We start from the raw sequence: 27,699 nt of genomic DNA, 5'->3' as shown, positions 1-27,699 counted from the left end.
CAAGGTTCAGTATACGTTTTCGATACAGCAAAAAAAGAAAAAAGCCAGAGGATTTCTCAGATTTGATTTTTTATTGTATTAAAACTAACATCATAAAAGTATGATCCTGTTTTTTTTTTTCTTTTACTTTAAACAATGACAGAGCTATACTGCAGGGTTTCTGCCTAGCAGCAAATAAAACAAATCCTTCTTTATCCTCAAAACCAAAAAAGCTGCTTATAAAAAAATAAATGTAATATTGTAGCAGTTAAACAAATAAAAAGAAAATAATAATTTAGTTTTTATATGGAACTCAGTTTCAATCTATTTGTAAGTATTTTTTTATTTTCAGAAAGATGAGCGTCCACCTTTTCCTCAGACAGCACAGATCTGCTTGTTTTGACTGTCACCTGCTATTTTAGTGGATCTAAAAGCAGGATTTATCTGACTGAAATGGGCTCATGAAGGAATAATGTAAAGGGGCTCTATTACATTTAACATTTTCTTAAAACCCGACATTTTCACTACTGATTAAGATCTCTCAGATGTTTTTTTCCACCACTCTCTTGATAGCGGTGATGGTGCATGACGTCTGAAGAGCGGTGGAGGCGTGTGCGTGCGTTGTACCTGAAGAGCTTGGAGGGATGCGGTGGAGAGGGGTGTGCGTCGTATTAAAGGATCGGATGGGGGGGTGGTGTATATACATACAGTTGAAGTCTTTTTCTAGCCCCCCTCTAAATTTTATTTTCATTTTTGAATATTTCCTTAATGATGTTTATTAGTGCAAGGAAATTTTCACAGTATGTCTGATAATACTTTTTTCTTCTGGAGAAACTTTTTTTTGTTTTATTTGCTACAATAAAAGCAGTTTTGTATTTTCAGAACAAACCATCATTTAACAATAACTTGCCTAATTACCCTAATCTGCCAAGTTAACCTAATTAAGCTAGTGAAGCTTTTAAATTTCACTTTAAGCTGTATAGAAGTGTCTTGAAAAAACATCTAGTAAAATATTATTTACTGTCATCATGGCAAAGATAAAATAAATCAGTTATTAGAGATGAGTTATTAAAACTATTATGTTTAGAAAAGTGTTAAAAAATGTCCCTCCGTTAAACAGAAATTAGGGGAAAAAATAAACACACAATTATTGTGTATGGCCATACACGCAAATCGCTTCACAATCATGAGGGGGGGTCTCTCCACACCACAACCAGTGTGCAGCATCCACTTGGATGATGCGACGGTAGCCACAGGACAACGGTGCCAGTGCGCTAACCACACAACAACTATAGGTGGAGTGAAGAGACAGTGATAGAGCCAGCTCAGGGGAAGGGTATGATTGGGAGGCCATGATTGTAAGGGCCGATAGAGGGACTTTGGCCAGGACACTTGGGTAATCCCCTGCTCTTTACGAGAAGTGCCATGGGATTTTGAATAACCTCAGAGAGTCAGGACCTCTGTTTAGCGTCTCATCTGAAAGACGGCGCCCACAGACAGTGTAATGTCTCCTTCAATTTTACTAGGGCATTAGGACTCACATAGAACACAGGTTGAGCGCCCCCTGCTGGCCACACTAACACCACTTGTTAAGTGTTTTAGATAAAAATATGCAGTTCACTAATCTAAGCATTTTTGAATAAATCAAAGAATAAACAATGTTTTGGACTGGTGTTTTTATAAACTAGAGGAGACAAAGTACAAAAGTAAAGCACTTACATAATAACATGAATCTACCACCCACTGAAGATAAAACTTTAATCAAACTTCACTTCAATGGTTATACTGTATCTGGTATTTCATCTAATCAGCCATAGTCCATGTTTGGAATAAAAAATCAATGATATACACTGTCTACCGCATTAACTACAACTCAGACAGCATATTTATAGCTTCTTGTTAACCAATTAAACCCAACCGAGGTGTTTCCAAGCATTCAGCGCCAGTTCTGGTCGATTAGTGTTTCTGCGGTGACCTTTCACCTTTACGAGACAGCAACTCGAACAGCTATTTAACGCCTGTTACATCCTCACCAAGCAGAATCAGCCCTATTGTTACTCTGAGAAATGCACTGCTTAAGACATCCTTTATGAACCTTTAAATATACTTTCAGCAAAGAGACTCTAAACACAAGTTCAAATTATCCTATTAACTACCGTGGAGTAACTAGTTTGTGTTTAATTGCTCTGTGCTCTGTTAAACACCACCGTAAAACACCCTGAGAGGTGAATTAAACCTATCTGGAGGAGAGGAAAGCCTCCAATGTGATTGTATGTTGGTGTGTTTCTGTCCCTCTGGTGTGTGTTATGATACGGTGAGCGGTTTTTTGAGCCAGTTTGTGCCTCTGGGCTCGGAGAAGTGTATTAAAGCCTGTTTGACCTTTGAGTTTGTCTGAACTGAAGGATTTAAACGTTATGGACTGAAGGAGACGGCAAAGACAGTTTGAGAGACAGCGGGAAAGCGATTTATTCTCTGAGGACTTTAACTAAACAGGGCACAAAGTAACATGCTGTAGGCTGCGAATTAATTGAATGGATAGTTCATTCAAATATTACAATTCTCAGCTTTATGTGGTTGGAAATGTGCATGACTTTGTGTTTAAAGCTTAACTCAGTTCAATGAAATTAAAAATGAACATCTAGGCTTCAACAGGTGTAAAATACCACAAATTAGACAGAATAACTAGCTTATATATACTGTACAAACATTATAACTATTGTAAATACCACTCACCGGCCCCTTCATTAGGTACACCTGTTCAACTGCTTGGTAACGCAAACTTATAATCAGCCAATCACATGGCAGCAACTCAATGCATTTAGGCATGTAGACATGGCCAAGATGATCTGCTGCAGTTCAAACTGAGCCTCCACAAACATCAGATCTCAATCCAATAGCGCACCCTTGGTATGTGGTGAAACGGGAGATTAGCATCATGGATGTGCAGCCGACAAATCTGCAGCAACTGTGTGATGCTATCATGTCAATATGGATCAAAATCTCTGAGGAATACTTCCATTACCTTGTTTAATCTATGCCACGATGGATTAAGGCAGTTCTGAAGGCAAAGGGTCCAACCCGATGCTAGTGCTAGTACCTAATAAAATGGCTTAAACATTTATTTAATTATATAATAAACATAGATACTTTATATACATTTATACAATTTTTAAACATATCTTTTATGGTTTAAATTATGTAATTTACAATAACTATATATATATATATATATATATATATATATATATATATATATATATATATATATATATATATTAGGGCTGTAAAATTATTTTAAAATTTTGATATTTTTATGTTAGCATTTAAGTGCCATTTGAATTTCCAAACAATCCATGCCAATAACAAACACAAATGATTTCCATGTTGGATTCTAAGAGGGCTACACACACACACACACAACGTGCGCAGTACAGTGCACCCGGTGAGCGCGGGATCCCTTCAGATTCATCAACACGCACAATCGCGTTCATCAAATTTGCTTAAACTAAGCGTTCTAAAGTATGGCTGTGTTTTACAAGCAAGGATTTTGACACGGCAACATGAAGACGACGCTTTTCAAAAGTTGCGTGTAGGGGGGAAATGACGCAGCTTAAAGGCAGAGGAATGGGCTCTTTGACAGCTTGCGACTTCATCTGGCACTTTCATTTACATGGACACCAATACTCCGCTTTTATGATTAAGACAATGCCAATTAAGAGTCGACCATGTAAGCAGCGATTTTTGATTAACTTAAAGGATCACGCGAGTCCCGAAATGCGGAGATTTTTCTTTCTGTTCGCCATGCGGTATCAAATTCCATTAAAACATCCTGAATGAAAATATGCTGAACGAGAATGAACTGCTGAACTGCAGTTAAAGTCTAAATATTAAAAATGAAACACCTGAAACTGCATGAAACTCACAGGATAGTCTGGTGATGCGACATTAATTGTTTTATACTGAAACTTTCCTTCTAAAAACGCGTCCTTGGTCTTATCCAAATTTCTTTGCATGTTAAACACACGCATGGCCAGAGCAAGCTGAACTGGTGCTCTAGGCAAACTTCAAACACACCGCCCTCAACGCGAAAGTGAAAAAGAAAGTGACCGGTTCGCAGATGAAAATGAGGACCGTGAGGCGGGGGTCGGGTGTAATGGATGAAAGTGAGGACCGGGGGGTTTGCTCACTATTCTGCTGCCCAAGGCGGCGGCCTAGGTCGCCTCTATGGACACACGTCGGCCACAACAGGAAATAAAAAAAAACTGCAACTGCATTATTTGCGTTATTTCTTTTTTTAAGTGTTAAATATTTCAAATTACTTGCGTTAACGCTCATTTTGACAGCCCTAATATATATATATATATATATATATATATATATATATATATACATATATATATATGTATATATATATATATATATATATATATATATATATATATATATATATATATGACTTGCCTAGTAACTTAATTAACCCAGTTAAGTCTTTAAATTATTAATTGAAAAAATTAAGTACGGCAAAGCAGTGGTGCAGTAGGTAGTGCTGCCGCCTCACAGCAAGAAGGTCGCTGGTTCGAGCCTTGGCTCAGTTGGTGTTTCTGTGTGGAGTTTGCATGTTCTCCCTGCGTTCGCGTGGGTTTCCTCCGGGTGCTCCGGTTTCCCCTACAGTCCAAAGACATGCGGTACAGGTGAATTGGGTAGGCTACATTGTCCGTAGTGTATGAGTGTGTGTGTGAATGTGCGTAAAAACTTGCTGGATAAGTTGGCGGTTCATTCCGCTGTGGCAACCCCGGATTAATAAAAGGGACTAAGCCGACAAGAGAATGAATGAATGAAAAATGATGTACTATCATCATGTCCCCATTTATATGTATCTATAAAATGTTGTACCATTAAAGTTTGAAGGCAGAGAAAATGCACAGAAAGCAATCCTCATTACAACATAAGCCGGCAATAAGTGACTAAACAAGCGCTGGTGTCTAGATGTTTACTTTAGTTTCAATGCTGTGGGCTGCAATTTAGTTAAGAGTCAGGGCCTGTGTGCTTGTGTGTGTTTGTGTGTGTGTGTGTGTGTGTGTGTGTGTGGTAAATCTTGTTAAAAATACTGCTCCTGCTGGTGGCAGCACAGTCTAAATCATGATCACGGCATAAAGGTTGAGCTTAATCGAAATTCTGTTCAGGTCAGGAAGTGTGTTTCTCCCTCTTTCTCGGTGCGTGTGCGCGTGTATGTGTGTGAAAAAGCATGAATTATAGAACAAGGCGGCTCTCTAATTCAATGTTATGAGTTTCTGAGCGCCTAATTTACAAGTGTGTGCTGCTCATGAGCATGTGCAAGGTGTGTATGTGCGTGTTTGTGTGTGTGTGCAATCTGTTTCTTGTCACCAAGCAAGGTGTTCTACACTGCCTGAATATAAAAGTATATTTAAAGCTGGCTGGGCTAGATGCTGATAAGGAGGGGGTTTATGTTTGCCCTTTTTGAAAGACGCAATCCACCTAAACTACTGCTTTCGGAAATGTCACTGTAATATGTTCCGTTCGTGAAGTGATGCGCTTTCTCATCGCAAATCCGCACCGCCATCATTTGCATGCAGTTGCATCACAGCTTTGATAAAAGCCTTATAAAACCAGTGTGCTTTTGCTCTCCAGCAATAAGCAACTCTACGTTCTCTTCTTGCAGAATCCAGCTTGTCGCCCTGGAGCGAATAATCCATTATCAGGCGAGGATGAATGAGGTGTAATTACTGTGGACTTTTGACTTGCTGTAATGGTGTTGTTCTACATTATGCTTACATGCAGAACAGGGCTTCAGAATAGCATGCAGGCTATGTTTAGATTGAAATAACTCAAGCATGTAGAGCTCCGTTACAAGGGAAAGAGGAAACCCACATTTGTATGTAGTTTTATTTTTTATGGACATCATTTTTTTTTTGATGCATTGCCGAGGAACACAAAAAGTGCTCTCGTCTGCTAAAAGTGCTTGTTCAAGGAAATTTTTATGGCTGTTGTGTTAAATTGACCAAACAAACCCTACTGAAAAAAACTTATTTTGATTTTAGCTGGTCAACCAGGCTGGTTTTAGAAAGGTTTTGGCCATGGCTTGAAACCAGCCTGGTCTTAGCTGGTCGGGCTGAAAAATCACCAGCCTAAACCGGCTACAACCAGCTTGACCAGCCTAGTTTAAGCTGGACATAGCTGGTTTTAGCTGGGCTCCCAGCCTGAACAGCTAAGACCAGGCTGGAAATGGCTGGAAACCAGCCTGGAATGGCCAAAACCCCTCTAAAACCACCGTGGTTTACCAGCTAAAACCAGCCAACCCATCTAGGGTGGTTTAAGCTGTTTATCTGCAGAGAAGTGTTTTTGAAAACTGTTTTTTTTTTTTAACATCCAACAGAATTCAAGTGTCCCAAAACCACACTTACTGTCACCATATGGACAAAACCTAATAAAAACTATAGAATTTTTAGAAACAGTCAAAGTTGACCAAAGTGTTGTACATAGAAGTAGAAAAAGAGAGTAGGAAAGTTCAATTAAAAGGGAGAAAGCAGGAAAGACCATTAGATTAAATCAATAAAAGAAATAATAGGCCCAGTAATCAAGCAGTATTAAAAGAAAGAGAAACCAAATAGGTTTTTAAGATGAACTAAAACAGGGGGCCAGTCTAATATAAAACAGTAGACCATTCCAGAGTTTAGAAAAAGCAATTGCAAAGCAGGATCACCTCATTTTTTATAGCAAGTTCTAGGCACGGTGAGTAAACGGCTAGATTATAGTGTTTGAAAGGGTGTGTATTGAAGGAGCATGCCTGTAAGGTACTTTGGGGCAAGATTATTGACATTTTTGAATACAAATCGAACTAAACAAAACAGGCTTGAATTGAGATAAAGGTAAGTGAGTAATATCGTTTTCAGTGTTGCAAAAGCAAATGTATCTTGTGTAAAGGTTTTTACAACATTTTTACTGGGGAGGTAGACAAACTCTTAATTTTCTGCAGTATAGAAAGACATGCACACTTTGTTGACAGTTAAAAAAGTTCTTACCTGTGATATGATAAGTGACTTGTCGGTTCCCAGGAGAGCTGTCATTGTCCCGTGTGTTCAGCACTGCCACCACTTCACCGGGTGCATCACTCTCTCGCACGCTACCATAATAACGGGGTTGGAGAAATTGAGGTATGTTGTCATTGGAGTCACTCACTGCTATAGTTATAGTTGTTGAGGATGACTGGCTAGCGGGATCTCCAAGGTCAAATGCCCAGACTGTAAGACTGTGGGCAGGGTTCTGTTCATGGTCAAGCCCTTTTAGTGTTGATATCCAACCAGAGCTGCTGTCAATCGTAAAGTAAGCTCCATGCTCTTCAATGTCCTCTCCGCCAGAGCCACCAAGCAACCCAGGGGGTGCAAGACTGTATGTTACTTGTCCATTAGCGGCCCAATCAGGATCCAAGGCTCGCACTTGTAGAATCCTAGTCCCAGGTGAAAGACCCTCTGTGACTGATGTTTCATAAGTATCCGACTCAAAAGCAGGTTTGTTGTCATTGACATCTTGCACTTTTACCTCCACATCCACAGCTGAAACAGCATCCAATCGCCCCTGCTGCAACATTGCAACCACTTTGAAATGATAGATCTGTGTCAGCTCTCGGTCTAGTGCTTTGTCTAGTTTGATCATTCCGCTTTCTTTGTCAACCAAAAACACTCCCTCACTGTTACTCTCTGGAGTTTGTCCAATCACTGCTGCAAAGCTTACTGGTAACGAAGAGTGGCTAGTCGAGGTGTGTAGATGCACAGCTCCCAGCAAGGAACCTATTGGCATGTCCTCTGGGACTGTAAAGGAGAATTGTGGTTGGCTGAAGGAGGGAATGTGAGCATCTGCGGACAAAACATGTATGTATACTGAGACAAGGGAATGTCTGATAGGTGCACCCCCATCAGAGGCTTTAACTAAAAAAGACAGTACAGAGCCACGCAAAGGGGCAAAGTTGCCTTTGGTGACAACCCATCCACTGTCTGGGTCAATATCCAGAAGTTCAGTGACCTGCAAACTGGCCTCACTATACAGACTGTAGCTGACTTGTCCATTGGCATCCTGATCTAAATCCCAAGCTTGCACTTGAATCACAAGGGTCCCTGGTTCAACCTCAGACCGCACACTTGCATGGTACTCCGAGGCACCAAAGAGTGGAACATTGTCATTCTCATCTATAACAGTAACCCTGACACTGCAGTATCCAGATCGACCACCTGCATCCACGGCCGCAACAGACAGCACCATCTCACTTCGCTCTTCCCGGTCCAGTCTTTCAAGAGTTGTGATTTGCCCACTGCTATCAATGGTAAACAGGTCCCGAGCAGCATCTGAGAGCAGCACATATCTCACATCTCCAAATGGTCCAGGATCTGCATCTTGTGCTCTGATCGCAATGACTTTTGATCCCGGTGGTGCGTTCTCACGTACATCAGCCTCATACATGCCCTGGGTGAACTGGGGGGAATGCAGATTAGCTCGCTCTACTCGAACATGCACTTGCGCTGTACTGGTAAACACTCCATCAGAAACACTTACATTCAGGGTAATGGCGGAAGGCATGCGCTGCATGCGCCGCTGGCCACTCAGTGTGAGGACACCTGAGGCGGCATCTAATTCAAACAGCATTCTTTCATTTCCAGACACTAGGCCATACTGCAAGCGCTCTGCATCTGAGCGGTCTGCATCAGAAGCCTGGATGCATGTAACAAAGTGCCCTTTGGGTGCCAACTCATTGATCGAGGCTTCATAGAGTAGTTGGTTAAACACTGGAGCATTGTCATTGGTGTCTGTGACATCAACTGTGACCCAAACTTCACTGCTCAGTGGGGGGAATCCATTGTCTGTTGCTTTGACAAGAAAGACATAACGTTGGATAGTCTCATGGTCTAGGGAGCGAGCGGTAAGAATCAAGCCACTGCTGCTGTCAATGTGGAAGTGGTCAGTGCTGTTGGTGCGGTCTGGAATGATTTGATACCGGACAGCTGCATTTTTCTCAGAGTCACTGTCCGTTGCAAGGACCTGTAAAGCTGCAGTACCAATCATGGCAGATTCTGAAATTACAGCTTTGTAAGAGGGCTGCTCAAACACTGGAGGGTTGTCATTAACATCCAATACAGTAACCTCAACATCTACTTCTGCGCGAGCACCTGTGAGGCAGTCAGTTGCTCTAACAATGAGTCTGTGGGCAGGGCTGGTCTCATAGTCGAGGCCAGCTATTACACTAATGACCCCTGTGTCAAATCCAATAGAGAAGAGGGTTCCAGGGTCACCATGTGTTATTGTGTAAAGGACACTCTGGCCTTCAGGGCTGCTGGCATTTATTCCCAAAATTGGAGTCCAAACTGGTATGTCCTCACTCACTTTAACTGAGTAGAATGGCCTGTCAAATACAGGCATTGCTCTGTTTACCACTGTAACAGGGAAGGTGACTGAAGAGGACAGAGGAGGTGTTCCCATGTCCCGGGCAAACACAAGGACCTGGTATTCTACACTGGAGAGATCAGCCTCGAAAGCTCTTCGCAAGCGAAGCTCACCACTCACACGGTCTACCTCGAAATGTCCAAGTTCATCCTGAAGAAAGTAATTGACCTCTCCATTTAGTCCTTTGTCCCGGTCTACTGCTGTCACCCGAAATATTGCTGTCCCCGGCTCTGCTTCCACTTGCACGGCAGCATAGTATGGCAGTCCAACAAAAACAGGAGCATTGTCATTGACATCAGTGACTTGAACTCGAACCAGTGCCCTTGCAACCCGAAGACGATCTTCCTCCCGGCCCGCTTGTACCAACAGTCCATATTCTTCCTTTTCCTCCCTGTCCAATGGGACTCCTACAGTTTCAATGGCACCTGATGTTGGCTTAATGCGAAATTTCCCACCTGCATTGAGCAAAGTATAACGCAGGGGCTCATTCAACTTGTTGCCTAATGCTGTCACTACAGCAACTGTTGTTATGTTGCCATTGTTCTCCTCAATGTTTGCATTATAGGCACTGTGAGTAAAAGCCAGCCCACTGTCCAGGGCCTCATGAACCAAGACAGTCACCAAAGCAGTGCTTGAAAAGCGTCCATCTGAAACACGGACATTAAAGCGGAATCGTTCTTTGCTAAATGTACTGTTTCTCACAGTCAACAGTCCAGTGCTTGGTTCAATGCTGAAATGTTCTAGGCTGCCATCTGTCAGAGAGTAGGTGAGCTCTGATTGGCCATTACCATCAGGATCAGTAGCAAAAACTTGTAGGGCTTCTACACCTTCATAGGTTGGCAGCAAAAGAACAGCTTCATAAGAATCCTGGGAAAACTTTGGCGAGCAGTCGTTAACATCTTGCACCTCAATGGTTACCTCAGCAGGTCGCTCAGCTGAAAGCTGCGGATGTCCACTGTCTCTGACATTAACATGGAAACGAAAAGTAGGTGTGGTTTCATGGTCAAGCTGAGCAATTGTCCTTATTGATCCAGTCCCAGCATCTACTGCAAAGAAGCGTCTGGCAGATTCTTCCATGATCTGGTATACTAACAGGGCATTGTGGTTGCGATCAGCATCACTTGCTCTTATGACCAGTGGTTGTCCATCATCACTCTGCACAACACTGTTAAGCCCAGCACCCTCACTGATACTTCCACGGTAGTGTAGCTGTTGGAACACAGGTGCATTGTCATTTTGGTCCAGAACTACAACTGTTATTGTAGCATTTGATGCCTGTCCAGCCATGTTGCTTGCAGTGACTATTAGAACGTAGGACGAAACGGTCTCAAAGTCCAGTGATTTCTGTGTAGTGATCACTCCACTATACTGATTGATGCGGAAAGTGCGATGACCATTGCCATGGCGAATGTCATAGGTAAGGGTGGAAAGACTTAAAGCATTCACTGTAACGACTGAAGTTCCTATGGCAACACTTTCTGATATCTCCGCCTGATATTCATTTTGGGGAAATTTGGGACCGGCATTATTGGATAAGGTCACTGCGATTCGGACGACAGCCGTTGAAGATAGTGCTGGAGAACCATTATCCGTTGCTTTCACAGACAAGACGTAATGACCTATGCTGGACAAGTCCAGTTCCCGTGCCAATGAGATAATGCCCAAAACAGGATCAATCCGAAAAGTGTTTCCTGTGTTCCCTAAGATGAAAGAGAAAAAAAGTTTAAAAATAAAACCAGAGTGTCCAAACTTTGGCAGTGTATGTGAGCACGGACATACCTGAGTCAATGCTGTAACTGATCTGTGCATTCTGGCCCTTATCCTTATCAAGTGCAGTGACCGTGAGGACAGCTGATCCCAGTGCCGCAGATTCATACACCTGTCCATCATACATTACCATGGTGAAAAGAGGAGCATGATCATTGACATCCTCAACACCAATTAAGACACGAGCCAGGCTTCGTCTGTATGGGAACTCTTGATCCTTAACCTAATATGGAAAGAAAGTGAAGAAGAAAGCTATTAATTCCCTATCTGAGACAGACAGCAATACCCAATCCTAGCCAGCACACACTCATACACACAAAACAAATTCGCTCACTGCCAGACGGACTGGATAACATCTCTCTCCGGATTATAATAACAAATTTCATCTGTTTGCAGGCAGCAGGAATATCCATGTGCTTATTAGATATGACACTCACTGTCTCTTACCCTCGTCAGGGGAGTGTGGAAACAAGGAGTGATACAGATCAGATCAATAATTAGATCACAGTGGAGAAGCGACACAGATGCAGACGACATTAAACTAGTGACGGCTGCCAAAGCACAAGGAGCAATCTCCTGTTCCTGTCATACCTGCACTCAAGCATGGAGATCATTGAAAGAGAGAGAGAGAGAGAGAGAGAGAGAGAGAGAGAGAGAGAGAGAGAGAGAGAGAGAGAGGGGAGGTAAATCTGTGGGTTCTAGCACTAATCAGATGGTAGCTCTTTTGTTTTATCTCGTCAAACGTAGTTTCCATACATAAAATAAAACCATTTTACTATAAATCAAGAGTAGTAGCTCATTGCTAGTAAGTTACTAGGGTGTTTGGAGGGTAATCTATTACCACATAGTTGGTTTAATTAAGGCTAAGAGATTAAAATGTTTGGTATAGCTTTTAGCATTTTGCTACTGTGTTTTGGAAGGATCTGTGTTAGCATGTTTGCTTTTTGTAGCTGTTTTGTGGAGAATGCAAGCAAACTATCAAATAGTTGTTAGGTTATTGCTAAGTGTAAATATTCTATATAGCTGTTAGCATTTTGCTATTGTGTTTTGAAAAATATTCCTGGGTTGCTCATGTTCAGTATCTTTGTTAGCATGTTGCTATGTGTTTGCTTTTCTTAGCTGTTTTTGGGAGGCTGCAATCATATTATCAGATAGTTGTTTGTTATTGTTGGACATTTCTGTTAATTTGTTTCTGTTTGTTTTGATTGCTGCTAGGACAGACCCAAGGTTGCTTTTGTAGTGTTTTTATCTATTTTGGGAGGTTACACAAGCATATGATCAGATAGTTGTTCAGTTATTGCTAATGTACAGTATAATATGTGCTGAATAGTTGTTAGCATGGTGCTTTGGATTCTGGATGACTTTTGTTTAGCTGAGCTGTTCAGAAAAGTTAGCATGTTGCTGGGTGTATTGGAAGCTACTATATGCTCTGTTAGCCTGTTTGTTTTGATTGCAGCTAGGATGTTTTAGCTGTTTTTGGGAGGTTGAAAGCTTATTATGAATAGTTGTTTGATTATCGGTAATGTGTAAAGAAATGTGCTGAATAGTTCTTAGCATGTTGCTTTGGAGATCTGGATGACTGTTGTTTAGGTGTTCAGAAAAGTTGATAGGTAGTTGCTAGGTTTTTTGGAAGCTAAATATGTTCTGTTAGCATGTTGCTATTTGCTTTGATGGCTACTAGGATAGGCCCGAGGAAGCTTTTGTATTGTTTTTAGCTGTTTTTAGAAGGTTGAAATCACAAAATCAGATAGTTGTTTGGTTATTGCTACTGTGTAAATATATGTGCTAAAGAGTTGCTAGCACTGCTAGGTAGTTTCTGGGTGTTTTCGGAAGCTAACATATGTTCTTTTAACATGTTGCTATTTGCTTTGATAGCTACTAGGATAAAGCCTGCTTTTTGTAGTGTTTTTGGGAGGTTGCAACAAATTACCATACAGTTGTTTGGTTATTACTAAGATGTGAAGATGTTCTGAATAGCTTAGCATCTTGCCATGTAATTCCCCTACTGAAAAAAACAGCGCCTAGGCTGGTTGGCTGGTTTTAGCCACTTGACCAGCCTGGTTTTAGAGGGGTTTTGGCCATTTCCAAGCTGGTTTCCAGCCATTTCCAGCCTGGCTAGTCAGGCTGGAAAATGACCAGCTAAATCTGGCTAAAACCAGCTTGACCAGCCTGGTTTAAGCTGGACAAAGCTGGTTTTGGCTGGGCTCCCAGCCTGGCTAGGCTGGTCAAGCTGGTTTTAGCCGGTCATCTTCCAGCCTGACCAGACATTAATGTCACCATAACGCATATGTGGTATTTCCATATAATCTCTGCGCTCTGTCTGATCTGTCTTGATGTGAATTACCATGATGGTGAGGATGTGCTGCGTGCGGCTCTCGTGGTCGAGTCTGCGGGCTGTATAAATGACTCCACTGTTAGGGTCGATGCGGAAAAGCCTCATGCTGCTGGGGTCGACGCTGCTTTGGAGGCTGAAGGTCAGGCGGTGGCGCTCGTCTCTGTCCGATGCTAACACCTGAACCACCTCAGTGTCCGGGGGTGTGTCCTCTGTGATCGTGATGTCATAGGTGGGCTGGGAGAAAACCGGAGGGTTGTCGTTGTTGTCTAGGACAGTGATGTGAACCTGTGAAGAAACAGTCAAAATGAAATCACTGATTCAACATAAGACTTTCTCAGAAGTGCTGTTATAGGAAAAATGAAACGGCATCATACCGCCCTGTAGTGTTTATTATAATGCCATGTGTACATCTGGCTATATAATTCGCAACCTCCAGAAATGTATATTGGGATATGTTTTCAGAATGAGCCTATGTTGAAAATAATAGCAAAATCTATATCTCTATGCTTTTTGGACAGAATCGTGTCCAATCATTCAGACTAAATTACATGCATGTTAAAGGTACATTTTAGTACCTAAAAATTGTAAAAGATACACTTTGTACATTTTAGGTACTAATATGTACCTTTGCAAAGGTACTGCCCCAGTTACAGCTTATGTCCCTTTATTTCTGATAGTGCAAGTAACAGGCACCCTTATATTGACTGACATATTTGTGACTGTTCTTCATTTCAGGAGTTTTATTTACTACACAGCTCTAAGTGGTTGAAGTTCTCTGATCGATGCTGATAAAATAAAACAAGAAAATCACAAACAAGGACCATGAAAGCATGAACAAATTGCAGTGGAAGGCAGTGTCAGCATTCACACATGCATGTCGTCTGATCTAATTATAAAGTAATAACAGACGTGCACTTCCGTCTCACACTCGCCCTCATGGAAACACGCTGAGCTCCATCTGTGTGTGTGTGTGTGTGTGTGTGTGTTATACACGGTGAATGAATGTATATTTGAGTTTGAAAGTGAGAGAGAGAAACGGTGCTTTCTAAATAAAGAACAAGTCTTAGAGAGAGAAACACTGTCGCTTTCATCATCAGCTTTCCATTTGTCCTTTCTCTGACCCTTCCTTAGGCAATCCTTCTTTCTTCACACGTGTGTATGATTTTTATCATTAAATACGTGAATCTGCATTGAACAGATTGTGTGTGTACTGAATTTTGGGTGTGTAATACATAAATTTGTATAATGGCATGGGTATGTCCTAGGTATTACAACATTAAGGGGGGTTTTAAGGACATGTCTTCATAAGGCAAAACTCCTTAAATCAAACTTAAAAGGGTCTTTTCACCAACAAAATTGCCACAGGGTTTACTGTGAGGGTTGGGTTTAGGGGTAGGGTTATGGTGCGTTCACATCAGACGCGACATGTGCAAATATATATATTTTTTAAAACAAAAATAAATAAAATATAATATAATAAAATAAAAATAAATCACACTATTTTTGCGTAAATAGATATCAAATCTTTTTTTCAACAATTTTTTTGACAAAATTTGACTTCATTCACGCGTCAAATTTGCTTCATTCACGTGTCAAATTCACTTCCAATAGACATGGATATGTGTCATGGGCAATGCATCTGTCTGCCCGGTGACTGTAGGTTTGTTTCTAAATGGTTAACCATGTGGTGCCATGTCTGGGTGCACTAGATCTTTTCAGTTGTGCACCGAGCTCTATGAGTTCATCAACACCTCCAGAAACTATACCTGGATGACGGAGGGTTTCAGCAATGCTTCAGACTGAGCCAAGCCTAGTTTGATAAGTTGTTTTCTGGTGTCAGCAAGAGGATTTCCTCTTGGGACACTAACAACAGGTGCTACATCATAATCACCCCCATACTATAGAAAGCTCCTGATTGGTTATCGTGGCACGAATGTCCGCAAAAGTTCAGATTTTTACATTTGCGTCTTTGCATTGACTTAACATGTAAATTACTCTCGCTTGTTGCTTCATCCACATTTGGTGTGAATGCGTCATTAGGCCCTATAATACGCATTTTTTACAATTAAAAATACATTATGCCTACAAAGAGTACTCATAAAACACCAAAACCAAAATGTGTGTGTGTGTGTTACATGTCCATGTCCATGTAAGTTGGGTTATTGTCGTTTATTTTGGCTGAATCCCTCTCGATGTTATTTTGCTCTTCATATTTTCTTGTTGATTCTCAATGGTTTGTGTTTTGATTTATATTTTGGGGAGAGAGAGCCCAGGGGCACCAGGGAATATTTTTTTTAATACCTTTTATCTGGTTACATTTTTGTTAAACTTCCTTTTGCTTAAGGATTTTTAATTGAATTCATAACAGCGCAAAATGAAACGGCATCATAATGCTCCGTAGCGTTCGTTTTAAAGCCATATGTACTTCTGGTTACATAATTTGCGACATCTAGAAATGTATATTGGGATACGTTTTCAGCCTATGTTAAAAATAGTAATAAAATCTATATCTCTATGCTTTCAGGACAGAATCATATTCAATCAAATGTGTACCATTAGGCCCTATAATTAGCATTTTTTACAATAAAAAATAAATTACGCCTACAAAGAGTCCTCATAAACCACCAAAACCAAAACGTGTGTGTGTGTGTTAAATGTCCATGTATTTATTTATTTATTTGTTTGTTTGTTTATTTATGTTTGCTATTTTGTCCCTCTCTAGAGTTTTGTTCTTGTTTTTGTTTTGTTTTAAGTTGATTTGAAGTAGATTCCTTTTCACCTGCGGATCATTGACCGCCAGCGTTAAAAGAGCTCATTCTGCAGCCCTTCAGGGGTGGGGACCTAAGCGGTCATCCAGACACAAAGTTGTGGTCTTTTGTGTTTAGCCTTAGTTTGTTGTGATTCCGCCCCATTCTTTGTTATTATTTTGTTTGTTAAGCTTAATAAATTCCCTAGACCGATCCATTTGTGTTTTCCCCTCATTTTTGTTATGACTGTGGCTGTGAGTGTGTTTGTTACATGCTGCTTCATACTGAATTTAAATGGGTTGTCTTTTGGGTTTGCGATGTTGTTCATTGGTCTCAAACTAATACTGGCACTCTTGGTAAATATGAGCAAAGATATTTGTCAAAAAACATGTTTTCATTGTTTAACCTTTTGCTCAAAATATGACCAAAAGCTGAAGATGCTTTAGTTTGTTTCTGAATAAGATTAAAGGCTTTCAAAAGTATTTGTGTTGATGTCTGTCACATCGAGACTTTCTCAACCCTGAGACCCGGCTAACTTCAACAATTCCCCAGCTGGGATTCTTGTGTCTTCCTGACAGTATTTTGAGACAAGATAAACACACGTCTTCTTCCGGGCTGATTAATAGCGCTTGCAGTTGACTGGAATTTATTAATCTTTGGCCTGATGGTTGGAAATGGCCATTTCTGTGTTTATTTTAATCTACATTCTCTTTTTATTCCATCACAGCTTTGTTCTTTGTGCGAAATGATAAATGAGTGAGTTTAGCCTGTGTGTTCCTTCATATTTACAGCCAAGTGAAACAGGAGATCATGTTTACAATTGACCTGTTCCTCGTATTTGCTCGTATAAATTTATTGGGGTGTCAATAAATGTTTGAGCAAAAGATTAAAAGGTTAAAACACCTACTTGTTTAAATCTGACATCACATGCCACAAAATACAGGTATAAATGTTTTATCAGATGGTAAAAGTGAACAATATAGACCAATTACCAACCTACGTCACACATGACGTCACACAGGTTCCCGGTTGCAAAAAAAGACTGGCTGCAAAAGCAAACATGTTGTGTTGTGTGGTAGTAAAAACGTAAAAGTGTAAGTTAATAAGGTAAAGTTGGTTTTATATTTACACATTCACATTCAGTGACAACTTGTGACACACTTCCTATATTGTTTACCACGGCACTTTGAATATTCGGTCTGAAATATCCTGCAAGTGTTACTTGAAAACAACATTAACACTGTTTATTTCTTATGATTTCCCTATTTATAGTTTGCAAATAATACTTTTAAGAAATTATATTATTAAGGAAAGAGTCAGAATACAAAACCAACTTTACCTCTATGTGTAAGTTCACATACCCTGCCGTAAGTTCAGGTGTAGTTCGCACTACATAATGTTAAATCTGATAATTATGGAGCATTATTTCAGGCACATGACCACACAGAACAACATTGTTGCCATCCAACGACTTGTACACTGTAAAAAATGGCCGTGATTTCAACGGTAAAAAACTGTAAAAATGCTACAGTACAAATCCGTAAACTGATTAACAGTATGTCTCCTTAATATATACAGCGAATAACCGTAAATTGAATTTCCCAGAATTCGCTGCATGGCACATAACTTTTTATCCATTTTGTTGACATTAATATGGATCTTTTTAGTTGTTTCCCCATCAGTTATGTACATTAGAGATTTATGTTACATCTAATGTTGATAAACAATGTTTATTTCATGACTTTTATTTTATGCGTGTTACCATACTGGTGTTTAGTAGCTGTGTGAATGACACTGAGCACCTTCTATATGCTGACACTCTTTTCTGCTTGTGGGAAAAGTTGATTGTGATGAGCTTTGGCTCATTATGTAACTTCCTCATCACCAAATGCATGTGGGTGTGCTAACGTGTCTAACTGTGTAATAAAAGATGTGTAGATATTGATCATTCAAAATACAGACATATTACCTCTATAAATTAATAAAATACAGTAGTTTACCTTAAAAATGAGAAATTACTTTTACGGTTTGTACCGTGTTTTTAACGGTAAAGTACTGGCAACCACAGCTGCCGTTTTTTTACCTTAAATTTTACGGATTTATTTTTTACAGTGTAGGCCTTTAACTTCTCTCTTGTAAAATCACTTGGAGCTACAATGAGATTGTATATTTGGGGTTGGATGTTCGGTCATTTCGTCTTATCCAATATCCATTGGAAGGGTGCTATCGCAGATGGACCTGTCAGACGAACGCCGCTCACTTTAACGTTAATTTTGCCGAATCACTGGGTGCCAAGCTGCTATAATACACTGCAAGTATTACGTAAGTAATATCTATAATAAATAATCAATATATCTTATTTCTAAGACAACAACAAACTCTGTACCGCATCGGATGCCATTTCCTCGCTGTACTGTAAATGCTAGTGCTCCTGGTTTTTTTCTGCCACCTCCCTGCGTGCCCATCTTGAATATTTATATACATGGTAATTCGTCTATACGTGACCCTGAACCACAAAACTAGTGTAACACTGTAAGGGTATAATTTGGCAATGCCCAAAAATATATTGTATGGGTCAAAATAATAGATTTTTCTTTTATACCAAAAATCATTAGGATATAAAGTTAATCTCATGTTCCAAGAAGATGTTTCCTACAGTAAATATATAAAAACGTAATTTCAGCTCAGTAATATGCACTGCCAAGTACTTCATTTAGACAGATTAAAATTGTCAAATAATCATATCTCAGCCAAATATTGTCCATTCCCTCAGTAACAAACCATAGATCAGTGAAAAGAACATTATTTGGCATATTATTTCAGATGATGCATGAATAAAAACACTTGTTACCCTCATTGTAAAAAATGCTAGCATCAACAGGATTCCTTCATGTTGTGCCAACAAAAAACGCCTGAGTTTACTTAATCTTTCAGATGAGATGTTAAACCGAGGACACATTGTGGTCATTAAAAATCCCATGACACCTCTCGTGAAAAGTAGAGGTGTAACGCCGGTGTCCTGGCCAAATTCCCTCCATCAGCTCTTATACTGATCATGGCCTCCTAATCATCCCTATCCACTGAATTGGCTCTATCACTGTCTCTCCACTCCACCAATAGCTGGTGTGTGGGGAGCGCACTGGCACCGTTGTCCTGTGGCAGCCATCGCAACATCCAAGTGGATGCTGCACACTGGTGGTGGTGTGGAGAGACCCCCCTCATGATTGTGAAGCGCTTTGGGTGTATGGCCATACACAATAAATGCGCTATATAAATACGTTGCACATTACATTAATCATTTTTACAAATATGAGTGAAATGAACATAATGAGTTGTCCCCCTAAAAACATTAAGAGTTGTGTGGTTTCAACTCATTTTAAAGAAGTAGCTTGAACAAGCAGCAAAAGTCATTTTCTGAGTGTATGACTGATTTTGGGGTGGGGCTTCTTTTTGCTCATCATTCCCTCATAGCAAACCAACAGTAAGAGGGGTGTGGTTAAGAATATTGTGGTTGAAGCATCAAACTGACTTCATCAGGACTGCCACTGCAAACAGATTTTGATTGAAGATCACCAAAGCGAATTTATTTTTATTGGATTAACTTGCATGGATTAAGGCGGCGCGGTGGCTCAGTGGTTAGCACTGTCGCCACATAGCAAGACGGTCACTGGTTCAAGGCCCTCTTTGGTTAGTTGGCATTTCTGTCTGGAGTCAGCATGTTCTCCCAGTGTTGGCGTGGGTTTCCTCGGGTGCTCTGGTTTACCCCACAGTCCAAACACATGCGCTATAGAGCATTTCAATGTGGTCAATTCATTGGCCCATGAACATTTCCTGCTTGTTATCAAACTATAACAAGTAGCAATCCAATCATAATTTAACGTTAAAACAGCTGTCATAACATTACTCATCAATATGTGGCTCTTTTTGGATTCTCGGAAGCTACAGAAATTAAAAATATAAACAGAAAATAAGTAGGGACCATTGCTTTTGGATACACCTATCAAAATGGTCTACAAGGTGAATTGGATAAGTTGGCGGTTCATTCCGCTGTGGCGACCCCTGGTTAATAAAAGGACTAAGCTGAAGGAAATTGAATGAATGAATGCATAGATTAGTTGTTGACCTAAAGAATAACAATAGCTAGCAAAATAAACATTTTAAATTTTGATTTCACATGGACTTTAATGCATTGCTCGACTAAACAGTGCTCAAAAATATCTCTCAAGAGAGTTTTCTCAACTATATGAACAGATAAACTTCAGCTTTGACGAGTGTCAAATAAAGAACAAACAGGAGAGGAGAATTCTATGGTGAAATTAGTGCAACGAATTAAAAACAGCTCGAGTAAATGTCAAAACTTTTTATTTTTCGAGTTTATAGAATCTCAGAAATAAAGGTACAAGACCTGTCACGGGGTGGTGCCTTTGTTAAAGGTGAACGTTTGTATCTTAATAGTGCATTTATTGATTCATTTTCCTTTAGCTTAGTCCCTTTATTCATCAGGGGTTGCCACAGCGGAATGAACCGACAACTTATCCAGCATATGTTTTATGCTGCGGATGCCCTTCCAGTCACAACTCAGTACTGGGAAACATCCATACACAAACATTCTTACACTGGCCAATTTAGTTTATTCAATTCACCTATAGTGCCTGTCTTTAGACTGTGGCGGAAACCAGAGCACCCCGAGCAAACCCACACCAACACGGGGAGAACATGCAAACTCCACACAGAAATGCCAAATGACCCAGCCGGGACTAGAACCAGTGACCATCTTGCTGTGAGAAAACAGTGATCCGGAGATGACCTAAAACCAGCTTGACCAGCCTAGCTATGCTGGGAGCCCAGCCAAAACCAGCCATGTCCAGCTTAAACCAGGCTGGTCAGACTGGATAACAAGATATCCAGCTTAAACCAGGATGGTCAGACTGGTCTTAGCTGAATTTAGCTGGTCATTTTCCAGCCTGACCAGCTAAGACCAGGCTGGAAATGGCTGGAAACCAGCCAGGAAATGGCCAAAACCCCTCTAAAACCAGGCTGGTCGACCAGCTAAAACCAGCCAACCAACCTAGGTTTTTCAGCAGGGCTGTGAAGAAACAAAAAGGTGCGGATCCAAGCGCAGATTATTTATTTACAGTGCAACAAACAAGGTGATCAGAATACAAAGTACCAAATAAACGACAAAACCAGAAACTAAATCAGAGACGAGGCTCAGGAATAACAAACTCAAACAACTAAACTTAACTAGAAAACAGACGAGACAAATAACACACGAACTAGACTAAGGCAAAATACAAGAACAAGATCAGAAAAACAAACTCGGAATACTAGACTTACTGGATACTCGGACAAGGAAGACAACGACGCGATGGCAAGCAGAGGTGGAATGATGGAATATATACTCCAGATAATCAACAGAAACGGAGACAGCTGTGAATAGAATCAGTGTATGTGTTCCGGTGTCTGCGCGAGGTATGTATGAAGTTGTAGGGTGCTTCACACCTACACTTTTGTTTCGGAACGTATCTCGTTTGCCCAGTTAGAGCGGTTCGTTTGGCATATGTGAACAGGGCAATCGCGCTCTGTTCCACGCCAAAGTAATCGCTCCGAGATCGCTTGAATGAGGTGGTCTTGGCTCGATTGAAACGAAGCCTGATTGCAGATTCGATTGAGAAAGCGATCTGATACGAGCGCGGTTATATCACAGTGTTTTATGGATATGTAATAGGCTTACGGCTATATGAAGAGAGAATTATGAGTAGGGCGGGAAGTTTCGCGTGTCTCTGGATGCCCGCAAACGAGTGATGATCTCCCGGTAATCTCGCGTCTCCCTCCCGGTCCTTAAATAGGCATCTTCGCGCACCCTTCTCACCCCTCCCCACTGCGTCTCTTCTCAGACACGTCTCACGCGGACCCTGTCAACCACCACCAAACCACCACCTCTCCTGACAGCTTAGCGGGACGCTGCAAAATAAACCCTGACACTATGACCAATGTAAGGAGAGTTTACTCGCATGTGACTTGTTTAAGCTCTTTGGGTCCGATTAGAAACTTTGCCGTGTGAAAGCAAACCGCTCCAAGAGCAAAGAGCAACAATGTAACATTTGTAATCTCTGAACAACTGAATCGATTCACAGGTGTGAAAGCACCCGTAATCTTTTTGGGCACTGTAGTTTCAACTAGTGTCCGATGAACTACAGCGCCCTCAGGTGGTCACTGACCCAGTCATGACAGGCTGCAACTGTTTGTTTACGTTTGCCTTGAGGTAAAAACTTCAGAACAGTACATAGTGAAAGTGTCACAGATGTTTGATATCAAACTCCAGGTGAGTTTTCTTGCGTGTCCATATTTGGCATCTCTTTAAAGCCGTTCAGTATGACAGCTGAGATCTTGGGAGCCATGTTCATGCAGTCTGACCTGCTACAATCGTTTAGGATTATTAAAACGTGCACAGTGTGCATCAGGCTTTAGACAAACAGACGGATCACTCATTTGTCACCTCACTCTCCCACATTTTTTCCTGTTGAGGACGGATCGTGTCCTTTAATCTCTGACCTTCGCAGACACATTACACTGCGAAGGCCTGTGTCCATGATAACGAAGCTATCAATCCGATGGGAGCCTGTATGGCAATCGGGGATGATGACGATGACAGACATTATCAATCAAACCCTCAGCATCAAACATCAGCATCAATCATCCACCGAACAGCAGCTGTCAGGAGCACAAACACTGGAAAGTCTGCTCTTAGATTCCTCCATGGACACTGCTAGGCATCAAACGGGCCTGAAAGCCAACAAAAGCTGCTCCAGGGGACAGGAGGGAATATTAGGTCTCCTTTTAAGATAATGCCTGGACAAAATCTAAGAATCCCAAATCACAAAAGCAAGGCTGTGTAGGAATGGCGTATGTTTTAGTGCGTTTTTTGGTGCAACTTTGGAATATATTTTGTGGAATATATTTGAAAGGGCTGTTTTTACTTTTTTTATTTCATGTATTTACTGTACCTTTTTTTGGTCTTTTGTACTGACTTATACAGTCAGGTCCATAAATGTTGGCACATCAACACAATTCTAACATTTTTGGCTCTATACACCAACACAATGGATTTATAATGTAACAAATAGGATGTGCTTTAACTGCAGGGTTGAAACCCAGAATCTGGGGTCTTGCGACTTGCGTTGAATTCATACTAAAACATTGCGTTCGCACAAAGCTGTAAATGTGTGTACGCAGCAAAAAAATCAGATGGATGAAATACTGCGTACGCATTCTCTTTGTACATCCGAATTAACGTAAAAATGAGCGCACATGCACGAGCGCCAAACCCCTCCCTGCCTCCTCTCCATAATAAATATGATAATGACTTTTCTTTGGCAAAACCAAATGAAAAAGTAATGGCAAAACAAGTAAAAAGAGAAACTTTGAACAGAATGTGATTTGGAGGTGCTGCTTTCGGAGGTAGACTGGAGAAAAACTGTGTTATTTGCAAGTTTGTCCTCCAGAATTAATAACAAAAGAAAAAAAATTGAGTTAAGCTGACGCGGTTAACGCAGTGGGGTCTGAACATCACACTGTGACTTAAAAAAAGAAATGGTGCGATGAAAGGGTGTAAAATTTTATAGTGTTATATATAATATAATATAATAAATATAATAAATATAATAATATAATATAATATAATATAATATAATATAATATAATATAATATAATATAATATAATAATATGATAAGATAATATAATAATATAATATAATATAATATAATATAATATAATATAATATAATATAATATAATATAATATAATATAATAATATAATGTAATATAATATAATATAATAAAATAAAATAAAATAAAATATAATATAATATAATATAATATAATATAATATAATAAAATAAAATAAAATAAAATAAAATAAAATATAATATAATATAATATAATATAAAATAATATAATATAATGTAAAGATGAATTTATATTAATATAATTAATCTAAATAATACATTTAAATATGTCAATACATTTTATATACATCTAAAACAGTTATATATTTATATTAATAATAATTAGTAATATTATTACATAATATAAATGTACAATATTTGTGTACAGAAGGAAATGTTACATAAACATTAATGAGATAACCAATTGTTTACATTTAATCTAAACAAATACACAAATATACATAATATATATTGAAATATAATTTTACATAATAATATAAACTGCATATATATTATAAACATAAATATATTACATAATATTTCTATTGATATAAAATATACTGCCTAAAAAATTAAGGCAACACTTAAACATTGCAATGTAACTCCAAGTATATATTCAAAACAGGTGTGGAGAAAAATGTTTCTGATAATTAACACAAGCACATACACATGCTGTAAAAAATGCTGGCTTCAACACAATCCATCTGTGTTGAGACAACCTGAAGAAATTAAGTTGACTTATTAGTGTTTCCAAATTTAAGTTGACTGAACATAAGACAATTAAGTTGTCCCAGCTCATTTTAAATAAGTAGATTGAACAGCAAATGTCATTTGAGTACACATGTATATATTAAATACACACATATATATTATATTAATATTTAATTCTTCAATAAAGATATTTACCTGAGTGTTTGCCACATTAGTGCCGTCTGTAACCTCCAGCGTCAGGTTGTAAAAGGATCTCTGCTCGGCGTCCAGAGGCTTAGCGATGACGATGGTGCCCACACCTTTCTCAACGTCAAACATACTGTCCACATCTCCGCCTTACACCCAGACAGAAAACACCATTACACACAAGAACTCTCAATAGCGTACACATACATCTCTAACACACACACACACACACACACACATAAACAAATAGATATAACACACAATCAAAATCACTGAGCTGCAGTACTTGAGTACACCAGATGGGGGCGATACAGTGTTTTCAAGAGGGAAGGGATTTCCTCAATATATCCACACACCAAACCCCCCCCCCCCCCCCCCACACACACACACACACACCACTCAAATACACACCACACTCACCATGTCTGCAATGCACACACAGCACACATATCCCATGTATAAAACACAAATACACACACACTGTACACAAGTACAATACGTAAAATGCAGACAAACGATCAAAATACACACAACCTACAACATACAACATCCCAATATAGAAAACACATTATACACACCCCACATATTCAATGCACACACACAACAAGCACTTATCCAATGTGTAACACCCCCACACAACTTGTACACACAGATAAATGCACGCACAGGTATGCACACACCCACACGCACACACATAAAGATAAATATGTACACACACATATAACCGTGCACACACAACACACATATAGATATCAATGTGTACACACATAAACATGTGCGCACACATACACACGCAAAAAGATAATAGTGTACACACAGATAAATGAGCACACACACAAACAGATACACATGTACACGCACAGGTAAATGTCCACGCACACACACACGCAAAAAGATAAACATGTACACCAATAAACGCACTCACATCCACAAAAAGATAAATGTGTACATGTACACACACACACACACACATAAAGATAATTGTGTACAGAGACAGACAAATAGATAAACATGCACACACACATAAATGCACACACATACAAACACACACACACATGAATAACAATCACACAGTAGGTGCAGATGGGTACACCCGCATATGTAACATATACATGTGTGTGTTTGTGCTACTGTAAAGCGGCGTAAATATTCATACACACTTGCACACACACACATTCATGAATGCGCAAACAGGTGTATGTGTGTCTATATATGTTGTGTATAAAAATATCTATCTTGATGAATATTTTCTTTCAATAGGTAATTTGGTATTCATTTGAATAACACTCACACTCACAATCAAGCATTACTTTTGATTATATTTCTTATTTTTGCAAATTTAGATCAGTTATACGTAATATGCAATTTTATACTTTGTTCCCAAAACTATATTAATTATGATTAAATAACTAAGGATGATTTAAATCTATATTTACTATATATACACTTAAGTTTATATTTTTACATAAAAAATATATATATATATATATATATATATATATATATATATATATATATATATATATATATATATATATATATATATATATATATATTTATTTATATATATTAATTGATTAATGAATTAATTGCTCATAATTTGAATTGTGTGTATACACACACACACACATATATATATATATATATATATACACACTCACCGGCCACTTTATTAGGTACACCTGTCTAACTGCTTGTTAACGCAAATTTCTAATCAGCCAATCACATGGCAGCAACTCAATGCACTTAGGCATATAGACATGGTCAAGACGATCTTCTGCAGTTCAAACTGAGCATCAGAATGGGGAAGAATAGTTATTTAAGAGTATTTGAATGTGGCATGGTTGTTGATGCCAGACGGGCTGGTCTGAGTATTTCAGAAGCTGCTGATCTACTGGCATTTTCACGCACAATCATTTCTAGGATTTACAGAGAATTTTCAAAAAAAGAGAAAATATACAGTGAGTAGCAGTTCTGTGGGTGCAACGCCTTGTTTATGGCAGAGGTCAGAGGAGAATGGCCAGACTGGTTCGAGCTGACCATGTCCATCACTTTATGACCACAATGTACCCATCTTCTGATGGCTAATTCCAGCAGGATAACGCTCCATGTAATAGAAAATGAATCATCTCAGACTGGTTTCTTGAACATGACAATGCCTTCACTGTACTCAAATGACCTCCACCATATCTCAATCCAATAAAGCACCTTTGGGATGTGGTAGAACGGAAGATTCGCATCATGGATGTGCAGCCGACAAATCTGCAGCAACTGTGTGATGCTATCATTTCAATATGGATCAAAATCTCTAAGGAATATTTACAGTACCTTGTTGAACCTATGGCGCAAAGGAGTCATTTAGATTTTTAAGTTAATGTCATTTTAATTAATTAAAATATTGTCATTGTACAATTAAAAAGTAATAATAAATACACCATTTTATAAATAAACATATTTATATTTTAGTTTATTTTAAAAAATATTGTTTTTGTTCAGTACACATTTCCGAAAACTCTTTTAGAAAGAAATAATGATACATTATCAGAACAAACAAACAGCTCAATTGAAAAAAAATAAAACAGACAAACGTTAACAAAACATTTATTAGACACAGAATTAGAAACAGGACATGAGGTAAAACAATAATAACGGTAAACAAGGCAAGGATTAAAACATGGCACGAAAAACAGAGAAAATGCTTTGTAATGCTTCACATGTGTTTGTTTGTTCTGATAAAGAGGAATATTTCCAGTACGCTGTTGAATCTGTGTTACGAAGGATTAAGGCAGTTCTGA

At 39.3% G+C, this 27,699-nt stretch overlaps 1 protein-coding gene across 7 annotated transcripts in view; it reads right to left on the bottom strand.

The window, feature by feature from the left end:
• Positions 1–27,699, bottom strand: part of fat3a (FAT atypical cadherin 3a) — a 330,154-nt gene that overhangs the window by 92,630 nt on the left and 209,825 nt on the right. For 5 of the 7 annotated variants that reach the window (XM_087283200.1, XM_087283201.1, XM_087283203.1 and 2 more), the window contains 4 exons: positions 24,914–25,053; positions 13,541–13,816; positions 11,209–11,419; positions 7,020–11,129 (listed from right to left, as the gene is read on the bottom strand). In XM_087283200.1, the coding sequence (XP_087139326.1) occupies positions 7,020–11,129; positions 11,209–11,419; positions 13,541–13,816; positions 24,914–25,053 (4,737 nt within the window). Of the gene's footprint in view, positions 1–5,901; positions 6,091–6,238; positions 11,130–11,208; positions 11,420–13,540; positions 13,817–24,913; positions 25,054–27,699 lie in introns of those variants that run through there. The other 2 variants (XR_015508748.1, XM_087283204.1) reach the window with 2 other exon arrangements.

This window comes from Danio rerio, chromosome 15 (genome assembly GCF_052040795.2).
Source record: "Danio rerio strain M-AB ecotype USA chromosome 15, GRCz13ab, whole genome shotgun sequence".
Classification (NCBI taxonomy): domain Eukaryota; kingdom Metazoa; phylum Chordata; class Actinopteri; order Cypriniformes; family Danionidae; genus Danio; species Danio rerio.
Note: the sequence above shows the minus strand (reverse complement) of the source record. Positions and strands in the feature narration are given on the sequence as shown.